The sequence below is a fragment of the Neospora caninum genome, chromosome VI, assembly GCF_000208865.1.
Source record: "Neospora caninum Liverpool complete genome, chromosome VI".
NCBI lineage: Eukaryota > Apicomplexa > Conoidasida > Eucoccidiorida > Sarcocystidae > Neospora > Neospora caninum.
The window spans coordinates 2585833-2598024 of NC_018392.1; the positions used below are offsets into that span (position 1 = coordinate 2585833).

The 12192-nt window shown below is 54.6% G+C and overlaps 1 protein-coding gene across 1 annotated transcript; it reads left to right on the plus strand.

Annotated features, from left to right (window-relative positions):
- Nucleotides 1-1149: 1149 nt before the first annotated feature.
- On the plus strand, nucleotides 1150-10202 carry NCLIV_018520 (putative DNA replication licensing factor; the record flags this gene model as incomplete). The annotated part of the gene is made up of 19 exons (XM_003882045.1): nucleotides 1150-1488; nucleotides 1891-2046; nucleotides 2748-2794; nucleotides 2955-3039; nucleotides 3349-3543; nucleotides 3925-4002; nucleotides 4305-4452; nucleotides 4668-4824; nucleotides 5133-5240; nucleotides 5570-5667; nucleotides 6088-6158; nucleotides 6442-6593; nucleotides 6955-7053; nucleotides 7650-7734; nucleotides 8344-8489; nucleotides 8753-8842; nucleotides 9332-9476; nucleotides 9829-9938; nucleotides 10133-10202. 19 exons carry the CDS (start codon nucleotides 1150-1152, stop codon nucleotides 10200-10202), a joined length of 2379 nt encoding a protein of 792 aa, XP_003882094.1.
- Between the last annotated feature and the right edge of the window lie 1990 nt (nucleotides 10203-12192).

The window sequence follows — 12192 nt, forward strand, 5'->3', positions numbered from 1 at the left end:
CACTGGCAACTCGGTTTCCCCCCGTGTATTTTCGACACACTCTGCAGGTGGTCAATTGCTAAGCTTATTAACGAGCGAAGGACGGCGCTTCGCCTGCTTGCTGTGGCAGCGGTCGAGGCGTGCGGTGGTTGGTGTCCCACCCCAGTTTCTGCACACCTCTCCCCGCTGACGGGAAACACCCCTCCAGTGTTTTGACACAGAGGAGAACGGTCGCGAAATGAGGGCCGCGGTGTCGAGAACGCGAATTTCATGGAAAAATGTGATCTTTCGGGAAACCGCCCGTGTGTGACTGCCGCCTCTCTCTCTCAGGTGGTGGTGTCGGGCTCCGTCCGTTTCTTGACCTCCTCTCTCCACTGTCACCCTCCACGCAGTCACCACCAGAGAAACGTCAAATCGATCTGCCTCTTCGCGTCCGGAGTTCCCGTCTCGTCTTGCATGTCTCCTTCCTTTTTGTTTCTTTCCCCCTTTCTCCTCACTTCTCTCCCTCCGCTTTCCTCAAAAGTGACGCCATCCGCCAGCTGAACGCAAGACCAACGCTACCCCGGGGCTCTCTGCGCCGCCCTCCCCCCGCCATACCGATACCCCCTCGACCATATATCGATACTCCCGCCCGCCACATAAAAGTTCCATCCTCCCTCTCTGTACACACTTCTCCCTTGTCTTCTTTCTCTGCTTTTCGTTTTGCCTCTTCGTCTCTGGTCTCATTCCCTCATCCATCGGTGGAGCCTCCCGGGTTCAACGACTGCTGGGCTGCGTTCCACTCGAGTTGGGTGTCTGTACACCAGAGAACCGACACACTACGGTAATGCAAGACCGAAGACCACCTCTGCGTTCTCCCCCTTTCTTCATTGTTTTCCGCGCCGAATCAGTCGAGTGCAGGCCACGCTCCGTTGGTCTGGTGTTGCCTTGCTGCGTCTCCTCGCCTACGCGGCTTGCGCCCCGTGGGTTTCCGTGAGTTCTCTGTCTCCCGTCGTTTGTTTTCCGTTTTCCCTCCCCCTCTCTTCTCAGTAGGATTTATTGGTTCCCACTTCAAATCTGATGCACCGTCAGCTGTTCGCGTGTGTCAGTCCTGCCGCTCGCTTCACCTTGGCTTCTTTGTCTTTTGTCCCTCTTCTCTCTTGATTCCCTGCGCTCTTTGCCCTTCCTACCATGGAAGAAACAACGGTCTACTTCAACACCTCCCGCCTGGAGGAGGGAGGGTTTTCCTCCTCGTCTCCTTCGGCTCTGATGCTGCCTTCTTCGCTTCCCTCCGTGCAGCAAATGAAGTTTAACTTCCGCCAGTATCTGAACCACGGAGGGGCAGAGCTGAAGCGGCGTCTCCTCGCTCACGCGGAGAAGAACGAAAGGTGTCTCCTCCACGTCGACTTGAATGACTTGAAAGTGTACCAGCACCACGTCTCGGAGGCGGACCTCAAGTGTGTCGATACACCGTACTGCAAGAAGAAACACCACGCCGCTCCTCCAGATTTCGCTCGCCAACTCGTCACCGTAAGAAACGAAAGAACTGAAAGTGAACAGGATGCGTGAAAACGGACAGCAGGCGACAGCGGAGAGAAGAGAGACAGTCGGGCCGTGGAGGCATCTGGCGGGAGCAGGACAGTTTTCTATTTGAGAGACAGAGAGAAAACAGATAAGCCTATACATCGGAAGCTTAGTCGAGCCTCGAGAAGTGCCCTCAATGCTCGTCGTTTCTCCTGGTCCGACGATATGTTTTATCTGCTTTTCTTCCAAGTCTTCGCTTTTCTGTCGCGGATCGCTGATTTCGCCTCCTCGTCTTTCCTCAGCTCGCTCTGTTTATCTCGGTCCAGAGCGATTTCGCGGGCGGGCGGTTCCCGAATGTTTGTTCTCCACTCTCCGCGTTTCCCGTCTCGCCCCTCCATGTGTCGTCAGGGCCTGCGGCAGAGACCCCTGGTGTATCTTCCCACTTGCGAGCGCGTGTGTGAAGAAGTGATTGAAAAAAGCGCCATTCTGCCTCCTCGACAACTCGCCGCTTCTCTCGCGCTCGGCGGAGCCGCTGGCCGCCACGGGAGGCGAGGCCCAGTCCAAGTGAGCAAACGGAAGGACCGTCCGGAAACGACGGTGATCACTGCAACTATCTGAAAGCTGCGTGTCTGTCTCCATATCCATATGCAGAGATACATTCATATACACCTATCTATGTGAACATTTATAAGCATGCGTTTTCCCTTTCGGGATGACTCGGTGTGTAGCTAGACAAGGAAAATGCAGGAGAGATCCGGAAGAAGCGGCTTCGACGTGACGGTTCAGAAGTTATGTGTGGACAGACGCGTCGGCCCGTAGCTGTGCATGTGTCTTAATCGGCAAACAGCTGATGAACCATCTCTGACGACCCGTTTGGGTCTACGCAATGTACCTGCCGGTTTGCAGAGAGGCAAAACGACACCGAAATACGCAGCGGCAACTGTAGACGTAGTCATATATCTGTAATACATATCTGTGTATACATATGAGCTTCGATAGCTCTCTCGTATTGCGTGTGTGGCTCTGTAGATGCCTGCGTTTGCGTCCGTTTCCTCTCAAATCAACTGGATTGACTGCGAGCCGTGCATGAGGACTACACATACTCACCCCATTCGTATGTCTGAATATCCAAGTGCACGCGCGTGTCTGAACGGGAGTAGATGCTGGATCTGAGTGAAGGCGAGAAACACGATTCGTGTGTTGCCTTTACATCCGAGAGCTCCTTGTGAGAGAACGCTTTTCTTTTGCATCGTCCTTTTCCTCAGGTCCAAATCAACCTGATGGACACGAGCGCCACACACACGCCAATCAGGTAAGAGGAGACTTGCGTGTCGGGTGGGCGTGGCTAGAACGGCGGCTGTACCTACACACTCGCGTGTTAGCCGCTCTGGCCTCCCGCTTCCCCCTTTTTGCCCGCGGGTGCCTCGCCACAAAAATTCCGTGTGCATGCGGTTTCCCTTTTCCCCGTTCAGACATCTTCTCTCGCGACAGCAAGAACAATTCGTTGTCACCACAGGCATCATCATCTCCTCCCGTCCCCCCGCGTCGCGACTCCAGGTGCGCGGTTGGTTTTCGAGCCGCGTCTCTGGCGCGATTTCCGCGCTTGGACAACCCATCCTCGCCCGAAGGCATCTTCGGGGACGTTCGGATCGTGCACCCCGCCCGAGTGTCTGTACACTGATGCGCCCACTTACAGGTTTCCGCGTGCCCCAGGGCGGCAGCCACAATACGTCACGCCGTGCCTCGCGTCTTCGCAGCTTTCGCCCAAGTTTCATGAATCGTTTAAATACTCGTTGACAGAAACCTCGGTCCTCAAAATTCGATCTCTGCGCGCGGTCTCTTATCTGCGTCGCGCGTTGTCTGCAGACCGTCACCATCCAGTGTCGCTACTGCAATCACAAAATGATCATTTCGCTGCCGGAGTGGAGGGAACAGCTGCAACTTCCCCGTTTCTGTCTCTACTCGCAACAACGCGCCGCGGTGGCGTCGACGGCCGGCCCCGCCTCAGTCCTCGGCGGCGACGCCAACGACCTCGCTGACCTCGGATGCAAAAACAAACCTGTGAGCGCCCCACGCGTGCCCGATGTAAACTTTTCAGAAAGAAACGTGATGGCCTTGAACGCTTCCAGAGGCACATAGTTTTAGACGTTGACGTATGTACATATTTGGTTAGCCTGCGCAGTATTTCCCCACACATACACCTCTCTCTAGATATATATATATATATATATATATGGAAGGACGTACACCCGTGGAGTTCCGTAGGTGAGTTTTAGCTGTAAATGTGAGGCAATTTATGTTCTGTGGCTGAGGCAGGCGGAGAAGGGAAAAAGGGAACTGGAGAGCGAGAAAGAAACGCCCGGACAAGACACCCGAAAAGGAAGATGCCTGTTGTGGACTTGCGCAGAAGAGACTCGTTTCTGTGTCGCGCGTGTCTGTCAGGACCCGTACTTCATCGTCACCAATGAATGCACGTTTGTCGACGTCCAGTCTCTCAAGCTTCAAGAACTCCCCGAGGACGTGAGTCTGCGTTGTCTTCGTTGCTCTCTTCTCCCTTGTTCTCGCGCGTGTCCGTCCTAGTCCTCCGTATCTATCGAAGCACTTCTGCGTCGTTCTGCATCTATCAATATCGACATATTATATATTATGTGTACCTCCGCGTTTGTCGGAGTGTCTCCCCCATAGGTAAATCCATGATTGGTGTCCGAAGCAAGAAAAGAGTCTTCTGCCCCGTCGAGTAGTGTTTTTCCGGTTTCTTTCGCACGCCGTCCGACCTGTGGATAGGAGTGCTGGCGGGGATCGCGGCTGTTTCTTCCGTTTAGGTCCCCACTGGCGACATGCCTCGGCACTTGCTCCTCAACTGCACACGCCTTCTCACCGACCAAGCCTTCCCAGGCGACCGGCTGATCATCCACGGTGTCCTGACTACGAACGTGACAGCTCCAGGCATCCGACAAACCAGCGGAAAAGGTGAAAATGAACAGAAACGTGCACAAGCATGCCGCCGAGTCTTGATCTCTGTGAAGAGTGTCGCTTCTTTCTGCCGTTCTCGCGCGTGATACGTACACAACGCGCGCCTGCCGACGTATGCACATAGGCGTGGATGGATGTGCATACAGGGATAGCTTTGTGCTGGAGTGCGCAGCTGCATTCGCGTGCGTGTGTGCGGTCGTTTTGTTTCTCAGAGACGGACCAACCCCACAGCAGCTACTTGCACGTCTTGGGTCTGCAGAAGATCTCCTTTTTGTCTCTCTCTCGCACGCGCCTCTCCTCGCAGATAGAGCAGCGCGACGTGTTCTACAAACTCGCACAGAGTCAGAACATTCTGGACAAAATCGCAAAGTAGGCGAGCGGTGTCGCGGCGTGCTCGCGCACAGCCTCCCCTTTCCCTGCTGGCTTTTCCCCGATACTCAGAAACGGATTTTGATCTCCTCTCCCAGGTTTCCGTTCTATCTCGGACGCGGCTTCGCCTTGTCTCTGTGTTTATACGCTCGGAGCGATGAACTTTTCGGGGCTTGGTCTCCGCTCCACGCCACCCCTGAGGCGCGCGGGAGAAGACTCACCGAAAAGAAAGAGTCTCTCGAAGCGATTCTCGCCCTTCCCTTTGGCGCTTTTTCACCGCTGTTTCTGTCTCTTTCGCTGCCTCGCAGGTCACTAGCGCCCGCGCTTTACGGCATGGAAGAAGTGAAGCGCGCTTGCGCATGTCTCCTCTTTGGCGGCACGCAGAAGATCGTTGCCGACGGCTCCAGACTCCGAGGGTGAGACTCCAGAGCGACTCGGGCAGGCAAACGTTTGTCTTTGAACCACACAAACGCCTTGTGAAGTATATTTAGGGAGGTCAAAAACGTTTCTTAGCGGGGGGAATCTGGACGAAGACAAACGGCGCGAAATGAGCGGTTCCCTCCCTCCCTCCCCCCCCCCCCTTCTCCTGCCACAGCGAGAGAGAAAAGGGAAGGGGAGTATAAAAGGGAAGAAAGAGATGAACGAAGAAACAGATTGGTGCGTATCGTGCGTTTTCTCTGTTCAAGAAAAGAGATGAAATGCGAGAAATCAACTGGAGCGCATCGTGCGTTTTTCCTCGTTTCAGAGACATCAATGTGCTTCTCCTTGGAGACCCCGGCGTGGCGAAGAGCCAAATCCTTAAGTTCGTCGACAAGATCGCTCCGATCTCCGTCTATACTTCTGGTGAGTGGTTTCCACTTTTTTTGGAAGACTGGCGAGTTCTGCATCGATTCTTGCGAGGCTCGACGGAGAGACCGTGCGCAGCCGCTGCGCCTTCACGCTTCTGAGTTTTGTGGGGAAGTCCCGGCTCTAGGGAAATGGCGACAGCGTCGCGGCTCTCTGGCGGTGAAAGTGCATCGTTCATCTGTGACCAGAGAGTGTGTGCGCTTTGCTTTCATCTCGCCGTGTGTCCATGCTTGGGGGAACTTGTGTAGAGTCGCCAGGGTGCACACCTCCTCTCGATTGTGTTCGAGGCTCCAACCGCGCGCACAGACCTTCGCCTTCGACCTGGGGGGACGGCTGGCAACGTCTCGCTTCTCCTCGTGCTCCTTTTGTGCAGCTGCGTCGCGTAATCTCCATGTCACATTCTCCTTTTTTCCGCAGGCAAAGGGAGCTCGGCCGCAGGTCTGACGGCTGCGGTTCTCCGTGACCGCACGGGCGTCTTCACTCTCGAGGTGAGAAGACAGTCACCGGAGAAACGAACAAGAGATACAGGGAGAGAAAGAAACAGAAAGGGACCAGAGGGGAGAGATGCACAGGGAGGGCGGCAATGGATGCAGAGCGGACAGGGAGATGTGTGAGTGTATATACAGGAACACACTCCCTCGTTTTGGGGCGCGTTTTCCGTCCTCTCCGGGCCACGTGCCGATGTGTGCTCTTCCGCACCTGGAGTTCTCTCTGCTTTAGTCTCTCTTTCTCTGCATTTCTTTCTGCGTCTCGCGTCTCGTCTTCTGTCAGGGAGGCTGCATGTGCCTTGCAGACGGCGGCGTGGTCTGTGTCGATGAGTTTGACAAAATGGACGAACGCGACGTGGTGGCGATGCACGAAGCCATGGAGCAACAAACAATCTCCATCAGCAAAGCTGGAATCAACACGGTGTTGAACTCTCGGTAAGAGAATCAACTCCGGCACTCTCATGCTTCTCTTTCCTCTCGCGGTGTCTCCTTTTCCTGCGCTCCAGTTCTCGTTCTTTCTCCCTTTTCTCTCTCCTCTCCATAGTGTCTTTCTCTATACCTTTCTCTCTTGTATCTCCCTCTCTCCTTCTCTCTCGTTTCTCTTTCTTTCTCTCTGTCTCGCGTGCTGGGTCTTTCCGTCAGAGCCTGATGGTGCCTGAGCGAGGCTGCACAGTGTGGCAGGCCGCGCGGTATCCGGTCCTTTCGCTCCTGAGTTTCGGTCCCGAGAGCTGCCTGAAGTGCTGCGACGTTCTCTTTGTTGTAGCGCCCCACCGTGCGTGTCCGGTTCTCTGCGCAGTTGTGCCGTCTTGGCCGCCGCCAATCCCTCCTTCGGAAGCTTCGATGACACCCAGGATTCTTCCGAGCAGCACGAGTTCAAAGCGACAATTCTTTCTAGGTGCGTTTCGAGAAGACCGTTTTTCGCGTCGGGTTCGCTCGAACCTTGCAGGCTGTCTCGGCCCATCGATACTCCAAACACCGAGTCCTAGTTATATATCTGCATCCACGGAGAGGTGCTCATGTTTAGAGCGACATTCATACGTCCACAGGTTTGTTTAAACGTGGGTAGGCACGTTTCTAGCTGCATGCGTGTGACGACATGTGCGACGTTTCTCTATATACAGATACGGATGCGTGTGCAGCTTTGTGTGTGTATTTGTGTATATCCTGGCGACTCGACAAACGATGTGCAGATATTCGAGTCTGTCTATCACATTCACTTGTCTTTCCTCTTATGCATCCATTCACAGTGGTCTCAATGAAAGTCGGGCTAGAAGTCTGAGTGTCTCGCGATCCAATCAAGAGCTCTACGTTTCTTGGGGAAGTTCTCACCGCGACGACTGCGTGCTGTGAGGAGCGCCTGTCTCTGGCTGTGGAGTCTAAAACCCCCGTCGCGTGGCGGGGATTCTCTTCTCCTCAGGACGGCTTTTCCTTGGGAATTAAAGAAAACGGACCTGGGAGAAACGTCCAGTTCCCTCCGATCTGTGTGTGCAGGTTCGACCTCATTTTCCTTCTCCGAGACAAAGAAAACTACGAGACCGACTCGGCACTCTGCACACATATCCTCAATCTGCATGCAGTAAGAAGCCAGGCGCAACGGCTGTTACCTGAACAGGGCGGATGGTCTCCCGGGGAAAGCATCCGAGAGACGTTGCCTGTGAGAGAGCAAGAGGTGACGCGGCTGTGTCTCGATGGGATGGGAAACACCGATCCCTTTCTTCCGAGAAAAAACGCATTCTCTCTTTTGGACAAAGGTCGCGGTTCTCACTCCGAAAACGGGTGTTTGAAACGCGCCAACCTACCGATCGGAGAGTCATTGGGCGTAGAGAGATACTCCTTCACCCTCCTTCATATGTACATATATATGAAGATAAGGAGTTACGTAAGCACATGCATGATGTACAGATGAAAAAGATTTCTGTGTATTTTGGGTCTCTAATACACTGTAGAATACGTCCACCCTTAACCCTCTCGATCGCCGCACCACAGGCACGAACGTATATATATATATATATATATATATATGTATGTTTATATGTTTGCTTGTGCATCGATTCGAGTGATCCTTTGTTGCGTAACAGGGTGTACCCAAAACTTCCCGTGGGTGGGGAAGGCCCTCGCGCATTTTTTTTTCTGAGTGGTGCGCAATTTTGTTCGTCTCTGCGCTTGTGGCGGGTGTCTTGTCCAGCAGAAGAATGTGCAGCGCGGCGACGACGAGGAAATCATTCCTTTTGAACTGCTGAAGAACTACATCCAGTTTGCCAAGAGTCTCCCTCCGCCGCTCCTCGGAGCCGACGCGCGAGACGCCCTGAAGAATTTTTACGTTCAGACGAGGTGAGGCGAGAAGGGAGAGGAAAAGAATCGCAGCTGCGGAAGGCGCGCTCGAGGCACGGTCCCACCGGGAGTCTAGACAGGGGAAGCAGGCGTGTGCCGACTCGACGTTTTTCCTGAAGCAGGCGCAGCGCAACACGGCAGGCTCTGAGTGTAGCGTCAAACGAGTTCAGAGTGGTGCAGAAGCGTCGGCAAGCGGAACGGAGACACAGCTGCACGAGGCTGCGACGGACAGGCGTCTTGTTTCTCGGATTTTCTCCTTCCAGGCAGGACGTCCGCGACGACAAGAGGTCCAAGACCCGGAAGATTCCCATCACCTTGCGACAGCTGGAGTCTCTTGTCCGCATAGCCGAAAGGTGAGGCCAAATGCGAGTGCGCATGCACTTCCTAGCACGCAGCTCCGTTTACAGCGGGAGAGAGCGCATTCGCTTGAGCTCACATGCAAACGGCGACCGACGGGGGTGAAGCAACAGGGCTGCATTTGTTCGGCTATCGAGACATAAGGCACATGGTGTAACTAATTGTGTGTGTATGCGGGGATGTGCGCACAGAGGTGTAGAGAGAGTGAAGTGGAGTGACGCATCCGTATAAGATGAACACTTACAGATATCTACGCGGCTGGGATGAGAGGAGAGAAGACTTCTGCATTCTGGAGTGTGTACAGACACACGAGTGTAAAGGAGAGCAAGCACGTGGCTCTCGTAGTCTGCAGGCGGCGCCACAGGCTGACGACTTGCATGTAGTTGTGCACATATTAGAGGATGTATCTTTCTAAGGATATAAGCAGATGACGATTTTAAATACAGAAAATCGAGAACCGGTCCGGCTCCTGTCCTTTTTCGCAGTTTCGCCAAGATGGAGCTGAGCCCATTGGCCTCGTCCAAGCACGTCCAGATGGCGATCGAGCTCTTCTCCGTGTCGACGGCGGAGACGGCGCGGCACTCTCTCGTTTTCGAGGGACTCTCAGCTGCGGAGCAGAAACTCATCAAGGTGAGCAAGAACAGGTTCCACGTGTCACGCCAAAAGGCAACGATATCCCTGTTTCTGTTGGAGTGCCCGAGAAAAACCAGTTCGGCAACACATGTTTACCTATTTCCCATTCTCTATATATATATATATGTGCGTATATGTATATATGTCTTGGGCGGCATTCCCTGGGCTTGCTTCTCGGCGGCTGTTTTTGGCTCTACGGGTGGAGCGCTTGAGGGAGTAGGCAGCGATCCTTCTTCGATCTTAAGGCGTTTTTATGGTTTTTCCCGGCGTGGCTGCTTCAGTCCTCGCATTGCTGCCTCATTGTTTTCTGGTGTCTTCGTTGTTCTCGCCGGTTCACAACTCTGCGCAGCAAGCAGAAGAGGCGGTCTTGGGGCGGCTGCAGAAGGGCCAGCGTGCACAGCGCAAGAACCTTCTGCGCGATTTGCAGATGCAAGGCTTCGACAAGAACGTCTTGAACCGGTAGGTGCTTCGACCCCTCGCTCGCGATCTTGTTCTTCGTTTTTCTCGCGCGAAGCAAGCGCACGCTCGCGACAAAGCTTCGGAAGGAAAACGGTCCCGAATAGGCGCGCCTGTCTACACGTGCAGAGTAGATCCTCTGCACGGGCTGTTCACGGCGCGTTTCGACTCTTGCGCGCGTGTTTTTTGTTTTTCAGAGCCGTCGCGATTTTGGTCCGACGCGGAGACCTTCAGGAAAGAGGCGATCGCTCGCTTCGCAGGCCGTGAGGACTCTTTCCGGAAAAACAGAGGAAAAAAGAGGCACGAAAAAGCAACGCCTCTTTCTCTGGCTCGGTTGCGCACCGTGGGAAGTAGTTCTGGACCGATTTCTGCCGTTTTGTCCGAGCTTTTTCACTTTCTTCGCCGGAAACTGGCGGCGAGTCCTTGTCAGAAACTTGGCTTTCTGGCCGTTTTCTCTGTTCCCCTCGTTTCCTACAGTGTCCCAAAGCCGTACTCGTAGGCGAAACTGTCGGCGAGCGGTCACCTGGGTGTATCAGTATTTCCCTGTTTGTTTATGTCGAGCGCATGACGTGTCCAGAAACTTTTTAGGTGGGAAGCGGCGTGCGGGTTTGGCGACATGCCGTCTTCTGTGTTTGTTTTCTGGGGAACTACCTGCTCCTATTAGTGGAAGTGTTGGAAAACGAACAGAGGCTCCGAAGAGCGCGGTGGACAGAAATGAAGCTCTTCGACGTAGGCGGCGTTTCCACTGTGTAGCACGGATCGGCATTGGTAGAATGAAATCGATTGGAGACACACAGAGACAGACGCACAGAGGCAGGCGTGCCCTCGTAGGACTCCAGCGTCGCTCTCCGCATTTTTCGCAAAAACACGCCGCTTTTTTTTCCACGTAGACGCCGATCTCGCTTTTAAGGTCACTTTGCTTCGTTGGTTTGAATCACGCCACAAAACACAAGCGGAAACGCACCGCTGATGAACGGCCACGCCCGAAAGAGACAATCCGTTCTTCTGCTTCGCTCGCGAGACAGAAACGCGAACCCCCGACACAGCTGCCAAGACTCAAGCCTGGCTCTGTCCCAGGCGGGGGCGTTCAGTCTTTCTTTTCGAGAACTGCTGGACTCGCTACGAGTCCCCCCGAAGGGAGGAGTTGAAAAGGTCTACCTTTTTTGTGTGAAAGCAGAGCACGGAACGCGTACCGTAGTCGTCTCCGTAGCGTGCAGGGCAAAAGGTGACTGATTTCAGGTCTCGGTGTGTCGATCGCTATTTCTCAGCGTCGAGGCGTTGCCTCTTTCGAGCACCGTAGACGCGCGGGGGTATCTCCAGCTCGCTTCGGAAGAAACCACCGAAGGATACGCGTTTTAGAACGGCACTGGAGAAGCAGTGGTACGCACACCGACAACGCTGGGGTCTGCTGGCGGGATGCGAGACTTCCGTGCTGGGACGTCGCTGTCGAGGCATCGGTCTAATTCTGCACGCGCGAGGGGCTGCCTCTGAACAACACGCTGCGAAGAAACCAAGCGCAGGCTCCAGTTATCGACGGAGCAGCCGGGAAGTGAAGCGGTTTCTGTTTTTCCTGAGACGGTGGTGACAGGACCACAAGCTTAAGACCGCCTCCACGGCAAAGAAAAGTTCGCTTGCACGTTGCCGCGAGTTTCACGTGTCTGTGGAGATATGCGCATCCACCACGGAAACATACAAGACACAAACAGGGATATTGCTGGATGCCCACAAACCACTAAAAGGGCGTTGAAAAGAGAGCGCCCGCAATGTATGTCAGCCTATATGTCCAACCTTCGCTAATCTACGTGGACGCATCCATGCGGCACTGGTGCCTGACCCCAACAAGGTCGAGGAGCTCCGGTCCCTGCCAAAGCTGAATCACACCGTGAAGGTGTTCAGGCTCTACGACGAAGTCTGGCCACGCCTGCGAACGGCCCGTGTGCACGCACAGGGCCGGGGCGCTGGGGGGGCGGGGAGGGGGGGGGGGGGTGATACGGTGAGAGTACGTCGCTTGCAGACGCAGCTCGGACGGACGGAGCCCATCCGGCGTTCGCTCCTCCATCGCTCCGACGTTCGCTGCTCTCTTCGAAGGCGGCCCGATCATTTTCCACTGTACCTTTTCGCTGCTGTTGTCGCGTTCTAACGCGTCATTTGCTTCGTTGTCTCGAGGGGGAAGTTCCCAGTCGTTGACATCCACACGCGCACACGAGGAAACACGACTACGCACTGCATTTTTGTGTCACAAGCAGCGAGCGCCACG